Genomic DNA, 19,301 nt, shown 5'->3' with positions numbered 1-19,301 from the left:
ATCATGGTCTTTATACCATATACATATCTTATATGTATATATGTGTGTGTGTGTGTGTGTATATAGATATATATATATATATATATATATATATATATATATATATATATATATACACACACACACACACACACACACACATACATACATACACACACACTGTATTAAGAAGATTTCACTGCTTCCCATGCAACTCGGGGCAGCAGCCTGCAGTGATGTCAAGGGGAGGGGTCAGTCAGGGACGGGAGGGAGGAGAGATCTTTCCCATAGTTCCCTTGATGGGTCCTTAAGATTGAGAGGGCAGCAAATCACTGCCAAGACTGTGGGGGGAAGTTGTTGACCTCAGCCAAGTCTTGAACAGGAGAGCCTTTGTATGTGTACGTCAGCTTGATCCTCATTCGCAACTGTTGCTGTAATTTAGAGGAGGAATAAGACATCACATTTCAAAACCAAATCCGACGCAAAACTAATGTGTCATCACAAAAAAGGAAGAGATGGTGTCTGCATTAACTTCTCTGGCTTATTTTCATTTCAAGCATCTCCTTCATTCAGAAAAGTGGATGATGTACTGTTCTGAGAAACGACGATGGTTTTTGGAAGCAGTTTGCTGTTGCGTCCTGGTAATCTTACCTTCTGTGGGTTAAGCACCCTGATGACCTGTGTGACAGTTCCCTGGTTAAGTGCTGGGACTATGTTACTGCTGGGAGAGAGGAGCTGCAGCTGGAATGTCTGCAAACACAGGGCACATTTATGAGAAAGGTAAAGACAGAAGAAAAAAAAAAAAAAAAAGACAGACTTTACAGCAAATAACTGCCGTTCTGCAAATGCTATCTGTGCACAGCTGGCTGTGAAGCAGACCAACCTTTGGTACTGCAGCCTGGAAAACAAAATCGGTCATATCTGCCTCAGTGGAATTGGAGGCGTGGATGGTGATGACTGCAATGTTGGGGTTCGGGTTCGACCTTTCAAAAGTGAATTCTATTTTCAGTCCATTCTTGTTGTATGCTGTCATAGGTGGAATACCTGCAGAAACAAAGAGACAATAATTTCTCCATATAAAATTTCAGGTACGGTGTTGCTTCGGTAAAAAAAAAATGCCAAGAAGAAAAGGGAAAAAAAAAAACCTAGTCCCATAAGATAAGCTATGACTGCCTGGGAGCTAAATTAAACTGCCAAGTGCAATTTAACTGTTATTTGACCACGACTCTAGCAACTTCATATTCTACTGTCTGATTACGAAGATTCCCCTGGTTCCCATGCAGTGGGAAGGCCAAATTCTGCACGGATGACTCAGACCATCTGCTGGGGGCCGTTATACACAAAATAGAATCAACATTCCTACCCACTCATTTGATATAATTTAATCAAGACAGAACATTAATGGCTCTTCCAGTCTTCGCAGTAGTCATCCACCTATGCAAAAACAGCTCGGGGCATGTTTATGATTTGATTTACAAGGCGCTCACCTGCTGCAACGTCATTGAAGAGAGGTTGTGAGGAGAGGCCATCCAGGAGGAAAGGAGGCTGGGAAATGGGTACAGAGGGAGCGGGTGCAGGAGTTGGGCCACCTAAGGATAGGGAAGGAGATTAAAGGGAAAGGAATAGACACTATCAGAAGGGTGTGTCATTACAAGTGCATTACCTATAAACTGTAAGGAAAAGAGGATTTAAGGGAGAGTTCTACTTGAGAAGAGGAACATGGTGGATGTGGAAAGGGAGGTTTCTGTATGAGAGGGTCTGGACTACCTGTCAAAGAAAGGTCCCCCAGCAGGTCCAGGAGCTCTCCCCCCGCTGATGCAGGTTTTGTTGGTAGGGCTGTTTGGATCACTGGCACGACATCATTACCACCGAGAAGGTCTAACAAATCGTTTGCCTGCAAAGATAAATAACAAGAATTTGTCAACTAAAACCACTGTGGTGACAGAAAAGGCACAATTCCATAACCGAGGCATTAATGCCATACCAAAGTGTGTGGCTGAGGACTCACTAAGTCCGATTATGAGAATTATTTTAACGCGCTCTTTTTGTGGAACCTATAATGACACTGTGATGAGAACAAGATTTCAACTCATTTTTACATTTGTGTTGAACATTTGAGTGAGTGGGTGTATTAACCAACTGAGCAGTTCTTGTCTGCTAGCTCATTTCTTCAGGAACTTGAGTAACAGACCTCATATTTTCACTCACTATGACACCCAGAACACAAATCTGAGGAAATATACTCACTGGTCAAAATTAGCTATATTGAAGATCACATGTACTTCAAAACATGTTAGCTTGGTTCTGACGGTGCTATGTCGATTTTTTAATTCAACCTTTGCTGCTCATGCATTTGTTGGATTCTCACAGAAAGCCACCTAAGAACTCAATGCACCCAATATATTTTGAAAGTAGTTGATGTGACTAATAATGAAGGCATTTATTTATTTTCCCTGTAACCTCCTGAATATGAAAGCATGAGCCATGCCTCAGGGACACACCACAGAATTCTTTTTTTCTCCTTCCAGTTTTCTGAGCAAACAAGTACTTTGTATTGAGTCTTTTATTAAGAGATCTTCAGAATCTTTCAATAAGTCCCGTTTTAATTTAGAAAATCTAAGACTTGGAAATGTTTCATCTGAAACACACCTTAGGCTAAAAACACGTTGTGCTCCACATTCTACACATTTTTTGTATCTTAACAATACAAGTCCAGTGGATCACTTATTCTCCCAGCCTGCAGGGCCCTTATTTGACTTCAGAAATGTGCAAATCTGTCAGTTGTGGATAACTAAAGCACTAATGACATGAGTAAATCTCATCAGGTGTGATCCAGGCTAGCTGCCTTCTGACCGTGTTATGTTTTCTTACTTGGTTGGCCGGTTGGGGAACAGTGGCTGGGTGCTTTGTATCCAGCACAGACGACTCAGTCTCTCCATTAGTCTGCACAATCTCTGTAGGACCATTAGTTGCTGTTTTCTCCATTATGGGCATTCTCTCCAGTAAAGCAGGCCTTAATAATGAGAGGTAGAAAGTGAAGAAAACAGTTCATTTTTATATTCCTGGTTACATTAAACTGGCAAGGATAATTCTGAATTGTACGGAAATTGTGCAAATTAAAACCAAACAGAGTTTTAATTTTGGGGGGTACATCACAGTGCAGGGAAAACAATTCTTAGTATCATCAAAATCATTCAAAAACATCAAGATATTTTCTTCTATTATCAAATGCTTTCCTTACGATAACTGATTCATTAACAATGTTAATAGCTTAGGTTACAGTTAATAAGCCTACAGTCTACAGATGGCCTGGGTATCCTGGCTATTAAAAAATATTTGACCTGGGTAGCTGAGATCCAACAAGAGATGAAAGATTTGGAAGTGGTCTGTGCTTTTACCTCATGTGATCATATTTCTTGAAAAGTGCATTGTACTCCACAGCTCTCTGCTGCAGTTCCACATCTATGCTGCTACCATATATTGAAACCACCTTTTTGATTCGGCTGAAACATCACAAAGAAAAAGCAAAACTAAAACATCTGAAAACATTAAATATTTAGTGAATCATGAATTTTAAAGGAAGCTTAGGCAGCAAAAATATAAAAGGGGGGTATCTTGAAAGTAATCTGGAAAAAAAAAAACTTTCATATCCTGGAGAGACTCATTATGCCATTTAATGGTCAATTTGCTCCTAGAACTCTTCAGGGGTGGTCTTACTTCACACTGCTGAAACGAGTAGACAGCTTCATAATGGCAGTCAAGGAATAACCCCGAGTGACGGGAGTGGACAAGTTAGAGACCAGAAGGCCCTCCAAAACATCCAAGACCTCATCTTCAGTAACCTGCAGCCAGGGCAAAGACAATTGAAACAGCACTATTATGTGGTAGCAGAGTCACAGGTGGTGAATGATTGAGTGTTGACACATGAAAGAGAAGCTCCTGGATTGCTAACCGCAATATAATTTCAGACTTATCTTGACATGTGACAATCTAATAATCCATAAATGTTTTATTCTCCCGTAGAGCCAACATAGCTTGTTGAAGTTTACCTGAATGGGCTCTTCCTCCTCACACTGGCCTGAGACCAACAGATCTCCATACTCTCCTATGCACCAAGAGGCCACCTGGACCAAAGGTTGCTGTGGAGAACAGAATCAATATTAAAATCTGACCTTATTTCAAAATTACCATTTAGTTTTCACATGGCTGTGCACAGTACAAGACTGCATTCAGCAGAACAGTAACAGAAAAGCCAACTAAGAGCTCCACTAACCTGTGAGATATCATCCAGTATTGCTTTGTAGAGCCTCTGCACAGTGTAGGCATGCATCTCCACACTGTTGGTGATGAGCTGGATGAGGTTGGGGACAGAGTCATCCCGGACATAACTGCCCGCCTAAATCAAGCAAAGGTAGTATATATCAGTTCGTGCATGTTTTAAAGCACAGAAGAAAGACATCCAGTAGAAGCTGTTGTCAGAATTCATGAGATCATCATCTGTATGCAGTCGATGGATCACTCTTAGGTATCATCATACAACAGCTTAAAAATATTCAATATTGTACCAGAGTCAAACTGGAGTTGATTGACAGTTGGAGTGAAATTGTCTTTACCGTTGTTAAAACTCTCATAATGGTGTCTATGTGCCACCTTTTGGAGGGTGCATACCTGTGAAGACAGAAAAGTGCCATTTAAATCTCACTATATTCCATTAGAGCAGAGCACTTTCAAATGCTGTCACTGAGGGTCAAACTGTCAGGGTTGTGCTCTGACAATGGATCACTCGCTTTATCACTACACAGGGCTGTAATAAATTACTCATTACCCATTAACTCAAGTTATAAAACTACAAGCAAGGAGTTTGTTCCAACCATGTAAACTGTAAACAGACTGCTCTTTTTGTCAGCTAAGCATGAAATCACTGCCAATCTCTCTGCAACTCAGCCATGATTACCTGCGCTGTTAACGAAAACACCAGCATTCCTGTCACTGCAACTGCCTCTGCAAAGTTTATGAGTTTGAACAACAACGGAACATCTAATTCGGCCTTACTTCTCAGCAGCAAGGAAGACTCCCGACGCACAGTCGGCTTTGAACTCTGGGTCACAGGAGTCCAGGAAATAAAGCAGCTCCTTCATCATGCCTCTGATGTTGTTTCCATTCACCAGTGCAAAGCTGAGCTCCATCGCACGTCTACAAAGGCCACATAAGGTTTCACAAATGTCAACAGCTGTCACACTGACAACCACAGACGCATCAGTTAAAACAGAGCTTAACATATCAGCCTTCACTGTTTCATTACCGTTTGATTGACACATCCAAATCTTTCAAACAATCCACAATGGTGCTCCGATGCCTTTGCACTGCATTATGGTCTGTCTGCACAGTCTTCAATAGGGATGTCAGTGCAACATATCTAAGGGGAAAAGTAAACGTCAGTTTTGCTCATGAGTCAAAATTTGACAATATTTAAAAATAAATTAACTGCTAATAGCAACAAAGTAAACAACCTGATGTTTTTGTCGTTGTTCAGAAGAAAGCGGCCCAGGATATTGATAGCTAACACCTGAAAACAATATTAAACCAGCTTATTTTATTTCTATTACTATTTGATACATTTTTATCGTTCCATTCAATGGCAGTCAACCAACATACTACGTTGTGTGTAACATGAGAGTGATGCAGTTAGTGGTATGTCAAAGTATTATCCAAAAAGAAATTGACAAGAGGAAATAAAACAGGACTCACCCTCAATCCACTCTCTGATTTGATGTCCATAATGGTAAGAACTGTCTCATAAAGGATTGCATTGCCAACATTTTTACTCGTCTCTGTGTTGGTAGCAACCTAGTGAGCAAAACGAATAAGTCTCGGGGGGACAACTACAATCAGTTTTGACATTATAAATCAGATCCAAATGACAAATTACCTGTGCCAGAATGTCATTCATAGCTTCACTAGAGTCATCATCGCCCCTTCCCAGAATTCTCAGTAGCCTCAATATCCGCACCTGAGATAAGCCCACATAATGCATCAAATCACAGTTTAGCCACGACAGAGTCTCCATAATGAATGCCATAATAAAAGACTGCAGATTATTGCAGAACTTCAGAATCTGAAAAATCTCTATTAAAATATGATGAGCTGACAGATACAAAACTCCTAAAACGTTCAGAGGAGAAAACATGGCATCTGGGAAAGGCCACACTGATCGGCCAAAACAGCTGCCACAGGGCATGTCTCAAAGGTACTAACCTGCAAGAAAGGGTCACTGATGCCGGACACATCATGCTCAGGAGAATACCCTGACATTATCAGGTTCTTCAGGATTCGCACCAGCTGCGGAACCAGCTAGAACAAAACCAGAAAAACAAGTGGTGTCAGCAAAGCCACCTACAACACAGGTCTGATAATTAAAAATGTCTGAGCTGAACAAAATGGCAAACTACACAAGTCAATGAAACAGCACTGCCGAGGAACTGTCTAAACAACAGAGAAGTGATGTTAATTGAAAGAGGCACATTTTTTTTTTAAATCTCCTTGTCAATTGGGTTAGGATGTTTCTTCCAAGAAAATCAGACATGAACATAAGACTATTACATCACTCATGATTATATTTCTGGGACGTTTTAATTTCCACAGACTGTGAATAACTGTAAGTTAGAAGCAAATTCAAATATAACTCTATTAAGATTACTTTTGACATACAGATTAATTTGTGATCCTGAAGCAATTAATACAATATGATCTTTTTCACACACACTAAATGAGATTCAATGGATGACAGCTGTTAAAATAATCTGATCATGAACTCCGAACAAAAGTGAGGAATGCTTATGAGTACAACGTTACCCTGTCATGACATTCAAAAACAAAAAATAAAATTGGCAATAATAAACAGGAAAAAAAACATTACTCTTAAGAACAATTTGACTACTTCTACAGTGACCATGTGAAGTGATTTCTGTAAGAGCATGCACCAGCTATGAAACCAGAATGTACTCTTACCTTCTCATTCTAACACAATGCAGGAATTGTAACAGACAAATGACAGAAAAAATATGAGGTAGATGTTAGGGGGGAGACTGGAAAAGATTCAGTTTCAGAGAGTTTAAAATAATGTTTCAATTATGGGTATGGGAGGTGGTCGTGCCAGTTTATCTGTTCAGGTTGAGGGGAGGAGTAGCAGTAGATACACAGAAAGAGAAAAGGACTAGCAAAGGAAGAAGCACTGATCTCCAAGGAAAGAGCACTCTAAGACCCTCAGGTAGGAGCAGTTCAAGTCAAATATAAAAATGAGGTGTACTTCTTTTTTCAAAGGTCTAACTCAAACATCTACATAATACACTAGAGCATCATGTGCAAGAATCTACGACTACACACTCAATTCCATCCCATTATGTTTTTGTTGAAGACCATTCATTAAAAGATCGTTGTGATACAAGCCAGACAAAGCCACAACCTACCTTTCTAAAGTGAGAGAGCATGTCAGGGCTCCGTTCACACATTTCAGTGAGTAGAACCACTGATGTGTGGAGAACACCTAGAGGAAACAGGTACAAAGGTCAATGTTCTGCTTCCATTCAACAGCTTTCAGCTGGATCATTAAAAGATTCCTGAACACCTATTCTGCTGTATATTCAAATGTAGCAGCAAGCTGACAGAAGCATACTTTCTACGCTCAAACGATACAGTTGAAATATATCTGCAGATTAAGAGTGGGCACCCAGTGAAGCCCTTCTACTAAATTAAGCAGTTTGTCACACATCCTTTCAAGTACATTATCAGCCTCTTGTTGGAGCCCAGGCATTCAACTGGAACAACCCCTTTTAACAACACATTCACAAACTCAAACTGCAGTTGTTTAATGTGAGGGTTTGTTGAGCACATTTAAATAGTGACACTGCGCAAATGTATTTGGCTTGTGGGGTAAAACAGAAGTGTGGTTCCATCATGACTCATTGTAGTCAGTTCATACAGTGGGCAAATTAGCAAGCACAAAATCATCTAAAATACTATGAGACAGCATTCTCCTCCTCATTTACTGTGAGCTACAAAGTTGTTTGGACAAAACAAAGTTACGGGGAATGCAATTCATTGAGAACTCTGGTCACTTTGGAAGAGGTCATCTGGCATATTAAAAATAATCAGTATTGCTATTTCACAAGACCACAGTGAAGAGAAATGAGTGTGACACTATTTCACTAAAGAGCCATAAACTATGTCAACAGCCTCATAGGCCCACACAAAACACAATCACTGCAAAACCCCAAATTTGTCACAAAAGTCAAAGTTCGGCAACATGTCTCACCATGGTTTTTCTCACTCAGCAGGTTTTTTGTTGCAGGGAGGAACATCTCCATCAGCTCTGGGACTTTCCGGATGACATGGACTGCACAAAGCGCTGCCTGCGGACAAAAGGCTCTCAGATAAAATTGCTTTCAAACATTTCGGCAGCCTTTCCAATATGTCCAAGTATGACAGTAAGCACTTGTGAAATACCTTTTTCCTCAAATAGGAATTTGACGTTTTGAGGAGCTTTTCAACTTCTCCAGCCAAGTCACGACACATCTCTGAGGAGCCCATGCAGCCCAGAGTACAAAGGGCCAGCCCCTGAACATACTGTGTGCTGTGATTCAGATCACTGCAAAGAGCAAACAAAGAGAGTGAGGACAAAAGAGAGAGAAACAAATGAAAAGATGCAAGTGCAGATTTCAAAACAGATGGAAAGAGAAAAAGGCACCATCGAGGAATAAAAAGGATGGGAAGAGAATTTTTTTTTTAAAGATGACAACTGGTGAGACAGGTTTAAGGACATACCATACTAAAGAGAACATCAAAGCACCACAAAGAAAACTTCTCATTTTTGGCAGACAAGTGTACTTTTACTCCTGTACTTCACAACGTCCTCTTAAATCCCACCTCTAACAAATTCAAACACCCACGAAGCTGCCAAATGTGCCTGACATGAGCAGATCTTAAACTGTTGAGATTCTTCGCTTACTTCTTAATGCAGTTTGTCATTAATAAATGGACGTCCTGCCGTTCATCCAACAGCAACATGGCTCCCAAATAGCCTATCCGTTTGTCAGTAAACTTCTGAGATGCGATCAGCTTGAGGCACTCCAACTGTGAAGTAAAATCAACGCGTCAAAGATGAAAAAACTTGAGCAGGTTAGAACATCAGCCTCACTCATTCAGTTGCTCTAGACATTACAGTCCTGGTAGTGAAAATGAGACACGTCAGTTGAGCTTTACCTGACCAAAGTGTGCAGGGTAGCCCAACATGTGCATATAAAGCAGTTTTGCCACATTTCTACAGCGATAAGTGTTGTCCTCTTCTCTGAAGGATGACCTTATGGCAGCACACTCTTTCTGAATCATCTCTCGCTCCTCTGCCTGGGTACGAGCTGTCCGGATGGTCCGGATCAGCTCCCGCAGTCTGATCGGAGCTGGCATCCTCTGAAATACAGCGCAGCATATCCATGAGTGGGACACCGTGACACTGAGTAACTCACACAAAGGAATAATCAAACAGCATTTAATGGGAGCATATGCATCTGTGCTGTGCTTTTCTTCCAAGAAATTCTCTTAACCTGTTCATGTCTTTGTTCTGCTTATATTCATACAAAATCTTAGACTATTTAATGTGAACTTGGAGTGTCATTGGATATCAGTCAGATACAATTTAATCAGTTTTCTGTTTATGACTTGCAATAATCAGAGCTAATGGCAAAGAAAATACTTTTCAATAACTGAGAAGTTTAACAAAAGCCTACTCATTACATATCTCCTGGCTGCTCAACTTATACAAATGAAAATAGATTGTGACCTTGTAATTAACAATCTGTTTTTTACTTCACTTTATTTTGACCACTAAGAAGATGTTTATGACAGAATATGTGTTTTATTAAGACAAGTAAATTCTGCCCAGAGGACTACTCTATGGCTTTGTGAATCACTTTTTCCACAGTCCCACTCACTCGAGCCAGCCCTTTAAGTAGGCCTATCTGTGGCACAAAGTCTTATTATTTATCTCCCACTCATGTACAGACAAGGCTACACCTAAAAAATGACAAACACATCTGTTAGACATCTTTATCTTGACAAATACCAAACAGGAAGCATGAATCAGTAAAAGCATAATCAATAAGATAAGCTAATGTGTTGATGCACAGAAGAGCCTCATGTGAAATTCCATTCCTTCACTGTCTACAGTGGTGAGTGCTAAGGTTTCAATCCAGTGGAGCCTGATTAAAAATTAAGAAGAGTACATGCGTCCTGGTTAGATTAAATTCTTGCCTTTTCACATTCAGCTAAACAAGGGAGGTCATATCAACACCCTGCTTCTTGAACATCTGATATGAGCTCAAACCCACACAGCGCAAACCAGAAATGGTGCTACTGCTGTCCAGAACAGAAAAAAAATGCTGCTTCACGAGTCTACACTTTATTACATGGCTGGCAAAGACACGTAAGAGCAACAACATGATGGCTCTTTTCACTTCAGAGGATGTTGAGGCATCCAAGGCAAAAGATCTCCTCTGAAAGCCGTTCATCTAAATCCAACAGGTCACTTACAAAAACAACTGATAATTGATATAATCCGAGAGTATTTTAAAAACCAGAGTATGCCGTCCGTTTTACCTTGTAGAATAAACGTAATCTGTGCAGGTCATTTCCAGCCTTGGCACACAGGTAAAAGAGCACTGTCGTAAGCTCATAAACAAGTTAGGTTAATGAGGCGTGAGGACAGCATGGCACTGACCAGAAGAGCCCTAGTCAAGAGCTCAAACTAAAAATGCTGCAAAAAGGTGAATTTATGACAACCTTGACAGAACAGATGACATCACATCTGTGAGTGCAGGAGCTCCGTTTTGTGGGATCTGAACATAACAACTGGATACTTGTCAGGAAACATTCCACACAAGGGCAAACCTTTTGGAATGGTTGTAGCTAGGTAGGTTTGCTTTAAACAAACACTGCACAGACCTCCTTTCTAGTTTTCAAAGTGTGGTAAAACTGAGCTTGGACCAATCCTCATTTTCAGCTGAGTGACCCACGCTCATGCATAACCAACCTTCGTTCACTGGTATAATGAGAAACTAGAGAATCCTGAAACAAAGTCCCAGCTTTAGCAGCTGAAGGGCCAAGAGAGTCATGGTTACTGAAGTGAAGGGCCTGGTGAAAGTATGTGTTAATCCCCACTGCCACACTAGGGGATCCATCACACACAATACTAGAACAAACACGGCGTTATTACTATTTCTTCCTCCACACTGAGGAGAGGTGCTTTATGGTTGGCCATTGCAAAGGAACATTGCTCTTTTATCCGTTAGCATGCAGCCCATAATTAAGCTGCGACAGCAAGAGAGACTACGGTAATTACTTGCTGAACAAAGACATTTTCAGCATCTCACTGCCTTTCAGTGAAACAGCTGATGCTGCTACAGGACAAAAGAAAAGCCTACTCACTAAATTGACGACGTACAGAGAAATCCTCTTAGATGAAAATACATAAGTGTGTCGTCAAAGACAACAAAAATAATGTAATTGACATTTAGTCAGCTGATGCTCTTATCCAAAGTAACTGACAATCGTTAGACTTTCTATATTGAGGGCCACAAGCCACTGGAGAAATCTTGACGTTAGATGTCTTCTTTAGATGCAGTGAGCTCTCATACTTGCGGCTAAAACCCACAAATTTCAGTTACTCAGTCACTTCCCTTAGCAGTACTCCATGACCATCCCGATCAAAAACATCTGGGTTACTTCGAGAAATGTGAAAGAAACACATTGAAATTAAAAGAGCTTCATTGCAGATGACTGGTTTCAGGTTAGAAGAGTCTGTTCTATGGGAGCTCTAGTTGCCTCCTTTTCAGAGAACGAGACATCTGATTACAATAAAACACTTCTGATGATCATTCAGGTGGCCTTCCTTGCCCTGACAAAGCCTTAACTATTTAAAGGGGTGCTTCTAATAAATTAAAAAAAAAAAAAAAAGGTGAATAAAAGTGGACCTTATCTATATGCATCTGCATTTCTTGGGAAAACAAATCATGAAAAAATACTTCAATAATAAGGCTAAATGATTACTGACAACTGACGACTGTTTTTGGAGCTCAAGTGCTCTCAAGCACTAAAAAAGTTAACTATTGATTTTTAGGGACAAACAAGAAATGTAAGCTGGAAACGTATAATGAGAGACGGAATGAAAAGGTCTTGTCATTCCACAATGAATTACACTAATGCCAATAATCTTATTATGATCCTATTACAAACAACTGTAGCTCAACAACTGGTATTCAGAGAGCCAAAACCGATCTTGAATCTATAATTTGTTCATGAACATCATTCAAGGTACAGAACTTAAAAAGGGTACTTGCATAAGTGCCTCACTTTCAAATGTTTATTAGCTATTGGATGCTGGGGTGAGTGTGTGAAAGAAGCTTTATAGTCACTCAAAGAAAATGTTTATTATTCAAAACACAGAAACGTTTAAGCATCTTCTCTACAAAGCTGGTAGCCAGCTACAAACAGTCTAGCTAACTGATAACAAACACAGCTTATCTGGCTTGGCTGAGTAAACGCAGACATAATGGGAAGGTTTCCCTTAATAAAGAGGAGCATTTCCGCTCTCTCACACATATTAACTCACACATTAACAACTTGAGAAGCTGCGCTGAAGAGTCACTCACTCTCCACACTAGTGCATGGCGCTGATAGAAATTTCTGAGCTGTGGAAGCCAAAGGATGGAAACGTAGTTGTAGTCCTTTGTATTTGTGCCTCCCCTTGAAATTGTTGTGTTACAAATATTACAATTAGCAGTTATACTTTCTTTGTTTTCAAGTTTAAAGAAATTTCAAATCGCTGATTCCAAATTTGATTGCAATACCAGGGCTCTGCTGTTAGTTTCGCGGCAAGTTTACAGGCTATGTCATTATACGTCAGGGTACTCGTAATTGGAAGCATTAAATTATGGTGCCGATACCAAGTGTTTACCGTGCTGTATCGGCCTGATACAAGTACCAACGAGCAGTATTGGTGCATCACTCCTTTGTAGGCAAGCATTTCTAAAGACATACAAGATATTATCTTCTCGACTGCTTCCTCAAGCTATACTTTTCTCACATCTACCATTCCGCAAATGCGTTCATGATTGTGAAAAGCCAAAATTATGGCGTTTTCAATCAACAAACAAAAATATTTACAACACTACGCCATGCAGTTCACACAGCTACATATGCGATACATCAAGATCAAGAAAACAAACCTATTAGGTTACATTTCCATGGGTTTGTCTAAATGTTCATTTCACTAAATTACCACTTTTGTCAATAAAATTTTAAGCTGTGGATTGGCTAGAGGTCATCGGCTTCATCAGCTCGCCAAAATCCAAGGGTCCTACCTTTTACTATGAGGACAAACTCACAACTACTAGAAATGAGTATTTGTACCAAACTGTCCTAAATGTTAACTGTTGCAGAGACATGACATTAAACTGAATTAAAAAAAGGGAAAACAGCTCATTGTATACACTGGCTCAGGTAAAAGCTTTCAGTCTCATCTCTGAAGGTCAAAGTGCTGGGAGGGAAACACTGCCAAGCGCCTATTATTTGTTTGCTTTCACCTTCTTGGCATACTCCTAGAAAATGGAGTGTAAACCTCTCTTCTAAAACATACATGCAGCAGATTTTCTGTAAATCACAGTGACAGAAAATACAGACAAAAAGGCGTGCTTCAAAAATAAACCTAAAGACTGTAAATGACTTATCTGGTTAGAAAAAGGGTTTCATTACAAGGAGGAGGAGAAGGAGGAGGAGGAATCCTTGAGAAGAATGCAGGGATCAGCGTGGCTACATGACATGCTGCTAATGTAAGAATTCAAAGATCAAAGCTGAATAAGAGGCCTGTGCAGTGCCCACTAAAGGAGAGCAGGGGTTAGGCTTCCTATCCATTCACATGTCTTTTGATCAGGATATGCAGAGGTTCAGCTAGCCAGGAGAACACTTCATTGCAGTTCTTTTTCAGAACGCAGACAAACACAAAGTCTGCACTTACCCAATTTCAGATAAGGGTTTAAATACATTAACAAAATCTGTCCACTGGCAATTTCAGCGACACTTCCTTCAAGAAACTTCGAGAACAAATAACTAAGTAACAGCAATAAAAAATATTAAAGTCAAACCAGTCATGACCCGGGCAGTATCAGAATATAATTCAGGATGTCTAATATTAAAGAAGTCCAAGGACCGCAAGTATTTTAAAATCTACCAGTGAAAGATGGGAGTGATTAAAGGAGAAACATACCCTTCTGCTTGACGAGATTTAGGCCTAGTTCATTTGCAATCTGCCTCTATCCAGCAGTATAAGCTCAAGGCATTTCATTTGTAAATGTTCTGCCCCAAATGACCACTAATCTTTTGTCATTTTGAAGAAAAAGAATTTTGATTAAATTACAGCTCCTCTGATGGATTAAGGGTTGCCACTGGGGTTGGGGAGTTAACATACAGCAAGTAGCTAGGGTGCAACAGCCAAAGGAATGCTCAACAAGGTCAACTTTATGTGGTCATACATCCACCCCTAGGACAAAAAGGCCACTGTTCCATTGTGTGGCCACACTTCAGATTTCTGGCGCCAGGCAATTTCAAACTCTAACTTCAGGTCATTTTGTCAGGAGGACAAAGAAAAAGGGCTGTGCTGAGGCCAAGCCTGAAAATGCAGTAAAGAGACAGGTGACTTTTTCTGATGTATTGGTCAAGTCATTCTCAAAACTTTTTCACACTTCCTTATGGCCAAAGAGGATTATGGTCACTAAAATGCTGGCAAACTGTGCTTAACAAACATAAAAAAGAATAAATACAATCATGTTGATCACCATTCACAGCCAGGCTGCACCTGACATCTTAGCAGCTTCTTCCCTGAGAGCTAGTCACATGGAAACTGAGCCTAGCAACCAAGAAAGGAACAAAAACAACACATGAAATCCACAATGGAGTCCACCTACAGACTGCATCACACCTTAAACCAAGCTACTCCAAAGAGGTAACTGCAACCACCACAATAAAATGACCTCGTCCATCCAACAAGCATGAACTTAATATTACAAAAGTGAACATACCCTACCCACTTCACTGAGAGAAAAGCTGAATAAATGGAGTTTACTAGGTCACAAAATGTGATGTAATTTTGGTTTTAGGAAAATTTCCCACTCAGCAGGCAACAGGCTCCTTTGGCAGAATCATGTTAAAATGCATGAAAATAAAATGTAAACAAAGATAATTGAAAAACAACAAATAAGAAGCTCTGCGCAGGTCTCAGACAAACATGTTGAGGTAGGCACTTAACCAGCAACCTAGCCAGCTATTTACCAGCTTTGATAGCTAATTTAGCAACTCCCTTCCAAACGAAGACATTACTAAGACAGTGATGACTATGTAAAAGCAGGAGCAAAATGAGTAAAATGAAGAAACTGAGGGGATAACTGGGCTGACAAAAAATTAGCTGAAGTGTCACCAATCACTTTGATTTTTTCATGGACTTAAAACCTCTGACCTTGAACAAAACAGGCCTACCATATTTGGCAAGTTGTGTCCATGAAATGTGACTAATTTGGGCAGGACAAGCAATTATTTCATCACAATACATCTATTCTCATGCATATTTTATCCCATGGATCAATCCCTCCTGATTTGACTATCTTCGAGACATACGTTTCATCTGCAAACTTTATCATTATGGATGTGGTTCTGTAATAATTGTATCATGATATTACATTATCATAATTAATATGGAATATACATTGAAAGAAATGAAGAAATATCACTAAAACCATTATACAGCTTGATGTAGCTTAGCAGCTCTTATCAGTGAGGTATAAGTAATCATCTTGATGAAACACAACTAGGCTGAGGTCTCTATGTTTGTCATATTCCTATATTAATGACAACAATACAGTAATGATTGCCATACAAATGAGAAACTATACATGCACAGCTGGCATGATATATTTTGAGGTTTTATTTCAGGGATACAACAGAACTGTTTAAGCAATAGGCCTCTGTTACCTCTATAACTCTGTGGTCAAAAAAAATGAAACTCATTCATAGGCAATGCAAATATGCTCTGTGCAGTAGGCAAACCTGGTGGACTGGGTACATCACAAAGGTTTACAGGAAACTGCATATCTACTTGTTTACACTTATATAGAAGATTAACTCTTAGCACCGCAGACCCTTTTGAGCCAATTACAGAAATCATCACAACCTAAACCTGATTCCTGATCACATCTTTCTGCAGCCTTAAAGGAGCAGGACTTGATTGAAGTTGAGGATCTACAAAACAGAAACTAAGGGGACTCTGGTGTTCTTCTTGCATGGTCACTTGGCTGTACATTTTCCACAATGTGCCACGTAGGCGACATGAACATTTTCAGCTTATTAAAAACGTGAATTCCAATCTATAAATCCGCCTTGTATTAATCGGCAGAGCAATCCAGTTTACATAGTGTGGAAAAGCTCTTCACTTACAAGAACGTATCTTTACATATATCTAAATGATGGTGCAAACAATACTGCGAACTGCGATTCTAACAAGCAATACTTGATTCACCTGACGACTCGTTAGCTAACTGCAACATAAAGCTAGGTTCCAAAGAGGGAAATAGTCGAGCTTAATCTTATATGGAGTACTGCGTCCCTTGTAACGCAAGGTACAGACCTGTACTTAATTCACCTTTGATAACCTATTAATTATTAGCGGGGTTAAATTTGATAGGAACATTATAACGTTCAACAATCCAAACAATAACGCAAATTCATGATTCGTTAGCGCTCTCAGCTCATTGGCGAGAATGAGGTCGTCATCCACTGGACAGGGCAAGTTTCCTCTTTTAGTTGACTTGCAAATCACTATCTGAGACTCACCAGCTCCTTTCAGTGAAACATTCAAACACTAAGCATCGCCATGAAATATTTATTTATGCCTCAGATGGCCAAAAGAATAATTAAGCCATTCCTCGTTGCATTTCTAGCTTTCTAATTAGCAAACAAGGCCTCAAACTATACATCGATGCTGCAAAGGATTAATGTTAGCATGCTACATTAGCTAACTACGGTACACTGCATTCCCGGGAAGCGTACTGATAGTATAGGTTAACAAAGTGTGGTTAGCTATTCTAGATGTCCAGGTAATTAAAGTGGCTACTAAACCGGCAAAAACATTGCAAAAAAGAGACTCTGTCGTTTGCTAACTAGATGGCTAGCTGGCCAACTGACACTTGTGCTAAGTGACAGACACCCTCAGTACACTTAGTAGCTAAGTAATATTGGCTAACAGCTAACTAGCTTGTACCACTTCCTATGATGCCGAAGTAGGCATTGCCGTTATCAATTTGTGGACCATTTCCGAATGCCTTCATAGTTGCCAACTAGTTCACACAAAAACGAGGTTTAATTCTCATGTTCGAATACCTTTCACTCACCAGCCGTACTGACACAAGAAGACAACTGGAATCTTCTCTATTTGCGACGGAGGGAGGAACAGACCAGACATTCAAAATGGCGGCGGACCTAGCCTCAGCACTTCTACCGCAGGCGGAAGGTTACTCTGAATAACATCCTAAACTTCAAGGTGTGATAAAAACGATACATTCATCATTTCTTAAAGAACGTCTGTCCTATTAAATGGACCAATCAGATGGTATTCTAGGTATAATACATTTTACGCTTTCCTTGTAACCAAGCAACGAATGAATGGTGAGTGGTCACACTTGACTTTACAATAATTATGTATGCTTGATTTTGTACATCATATTTTAATCAGCTTTACTCTTGCAAGTGTTCCTGATAAAGACGTGACTGTAATTTAGTAGTAGCAACACAGAGCGGCTGAACGCCGCGTACGTGTTATTTTAGACTATTTCGCTACGTGTCAGTTCAGCGGATGATTAACATTTGCCCTATGAGCGGTGATGCGGTCTGCACCTCACCTCGTGGCAGTCAGTGATGACGTCTGCTTGTAATATTGTGTCACTTTTAAGGAGTCACTGTAGTAGTTCCTCATAAAGTGCTCGTGAAATGACGAATTTCCATCACTTCAAAAGTTTAATTAGCCAGTTAGCAGAAACGGGGACATTCTGAAACCATGGCAATCCCGCTTGCCCAGTCAATTACTTTGATTAGATTCTCAGTTAAGAATAAATTAAATCTTTTTATCTGTGTACAATAATAAACCTGGAGTTTCTCTGTGATGCCTGCGTTCCTGAACTCTAAACGAGAGCTGTTCTGGTCAGATGGAGACATTTTTGTACTCAGGCCTGGATTTAGACAACTGTATTCTCACTCACTCACTATCTAAGCCGCTTATCCTAGTTAGGGTCACAGGTGTGCTGGAGCCTATCCCAGGCTCGTAAGGCGAAAGGCGGGCAAACACCCTGGACAGGTCGCAGAAGACTGTATTCTATAGACGCAAATTATATATTTGGTAAAGTATTTTTCCTCATTAAACTTGAGGTATCATTCATTAACTGGAGCAATTAAACAGTTTGTTTTCTTGACAATTTAGCAACCTTTCGAACCAAAGAATGTCGTTGGCAACGTTTTTTTTTGTTGTTGTTGTTTTTTTTACAGTTTAATAACTATTGTCCAATGCCGTGGGCTTGAGGCAAAAGGTCTGCGGTGTCGGGTCGACGAATGATGCTATTGAACGCCATCTGCTGGACCCTGAGTTTTTGAAACGTTACGCCCATGAGAGAGGGTTGAAAACCAAAAACACGAAATAATCTTCCGATTGCCTGCCACAGACTTACTAAGGCTTTCGCCAGCATTCATTTCATTTCAGCAAATTTACCGCTTAAAACCTGATTGGAAACCTATTCTGTTAGATAGCCTATGTCATACTCTGCTCTCTGGTTTAACTGGTACATTTTATTTCAAAATCACTTGCATAACAATAAAATACATTATTAATTAAAATGCTTAAGGGGCGACGCAATAGGCTAACGTCGTCCCAGACGTACACTCCAAATTTACATCTGTAAGAAATTTTGTGTAGGCTGTAAAATAAATTGGACGGTAAAGCTACATGTCCTGTTTCCCCTAGGAGGCAGCAAACGGTAGTAATATCATAGTTAATGCTATGCCAACCACCTAACTTGTTACCTTGTATATTATGACTTGTGCATTGTTTTTTTTAAAAAAAAAAAAAGTCCAGGTTACCACAAATCCAGTGAGATGCATCAGCGTCGGATTTTCAATCATTACACGGGGAGAAGTTTACGCTTGTGATATTGCTCCAGATAATATAGCTACAGTTGTGTTAT

General features: G+C 39.9%; 1 protein-coding gene across 3 annotated transcripts; it reads right to left on the bottom strand.

Moving 5' to 3' along the window:
• Positions 1–129: 129 nt before the first annotated feature.
• ap1g1 (adaptor related protein complex 1 subunit gamma 1) lies at positions 130–17,533 on the bottom strand. 3 transcript variants are annotated; one of them, XM_030794314.1, is made up of 24 exons: positions 17,463–17,533; positions 9,238–9,441; positions 8,984–9,108; positions 8,482–8,623; positions 8,291–8,387; positions 7,446–7,522; positions 6,988–6,996; positions 6,235–6,330; positions 5,909–5,989; positions 5,728–5,826; positions 5,490–5,545; positions 5,282–5,395; positions 5,032–5,172; positions 4,593–4,647; positions 4,253–4,375; positions 4,029–4,118; positions 3,697–3,821; positions 3,378–3,482; positions 2,851–2,992; positions 1,747–1,873; positions 1,467–1,568; positions 863–1,023; positions 631–729; positions 130–410 (listed from the first exon to the last, which is right to left on the bottom strand). In XM_030794314.1, exons 2-24 carry the CDS (start codon positions 9,436–9,438, stop codon positions 309–311), a joined length of 2,469 nt encoding a protein of 822 aa, XP_030650174.1. In that variant the 5' UTR covers positions 9,439–9,441; positions 17,463–17,533; the 3' UTR covers positions 130–308. The 3 variants fall into 3 exon arrangements, with proteins under 3 accessions (XP_030650174.1, XP_030650172.1, XP_030650173.1); XM_030794312.1 differs by lacking the exon at positions 6,988–6,996; XM_030794313.1 differs by lacking the exon at positions 6,988–6,996 and having other exon boundaries at positions 17,452–17,522.
• Positions 17,534–19,301: the final 1,768 nt, after the last annotated feature.

This window comes from Chanos chanos, chromosome 2 (assembly GCF_902362185.1).
Source record: "Chanos chanos chromosome 2, fChaCha1.1, whole genome shotgun sequence".
In the NCBI taxonomy this organism is placed as follows: Eukaryota; Metazoa; Chordata; class Actinopteri; order Gonorynchiformes; family Chanidae; genus Chanos; species Chanos chanos.
This window is presented reverse-complemented; position numbering and strand designations above follow the sequence as displayed.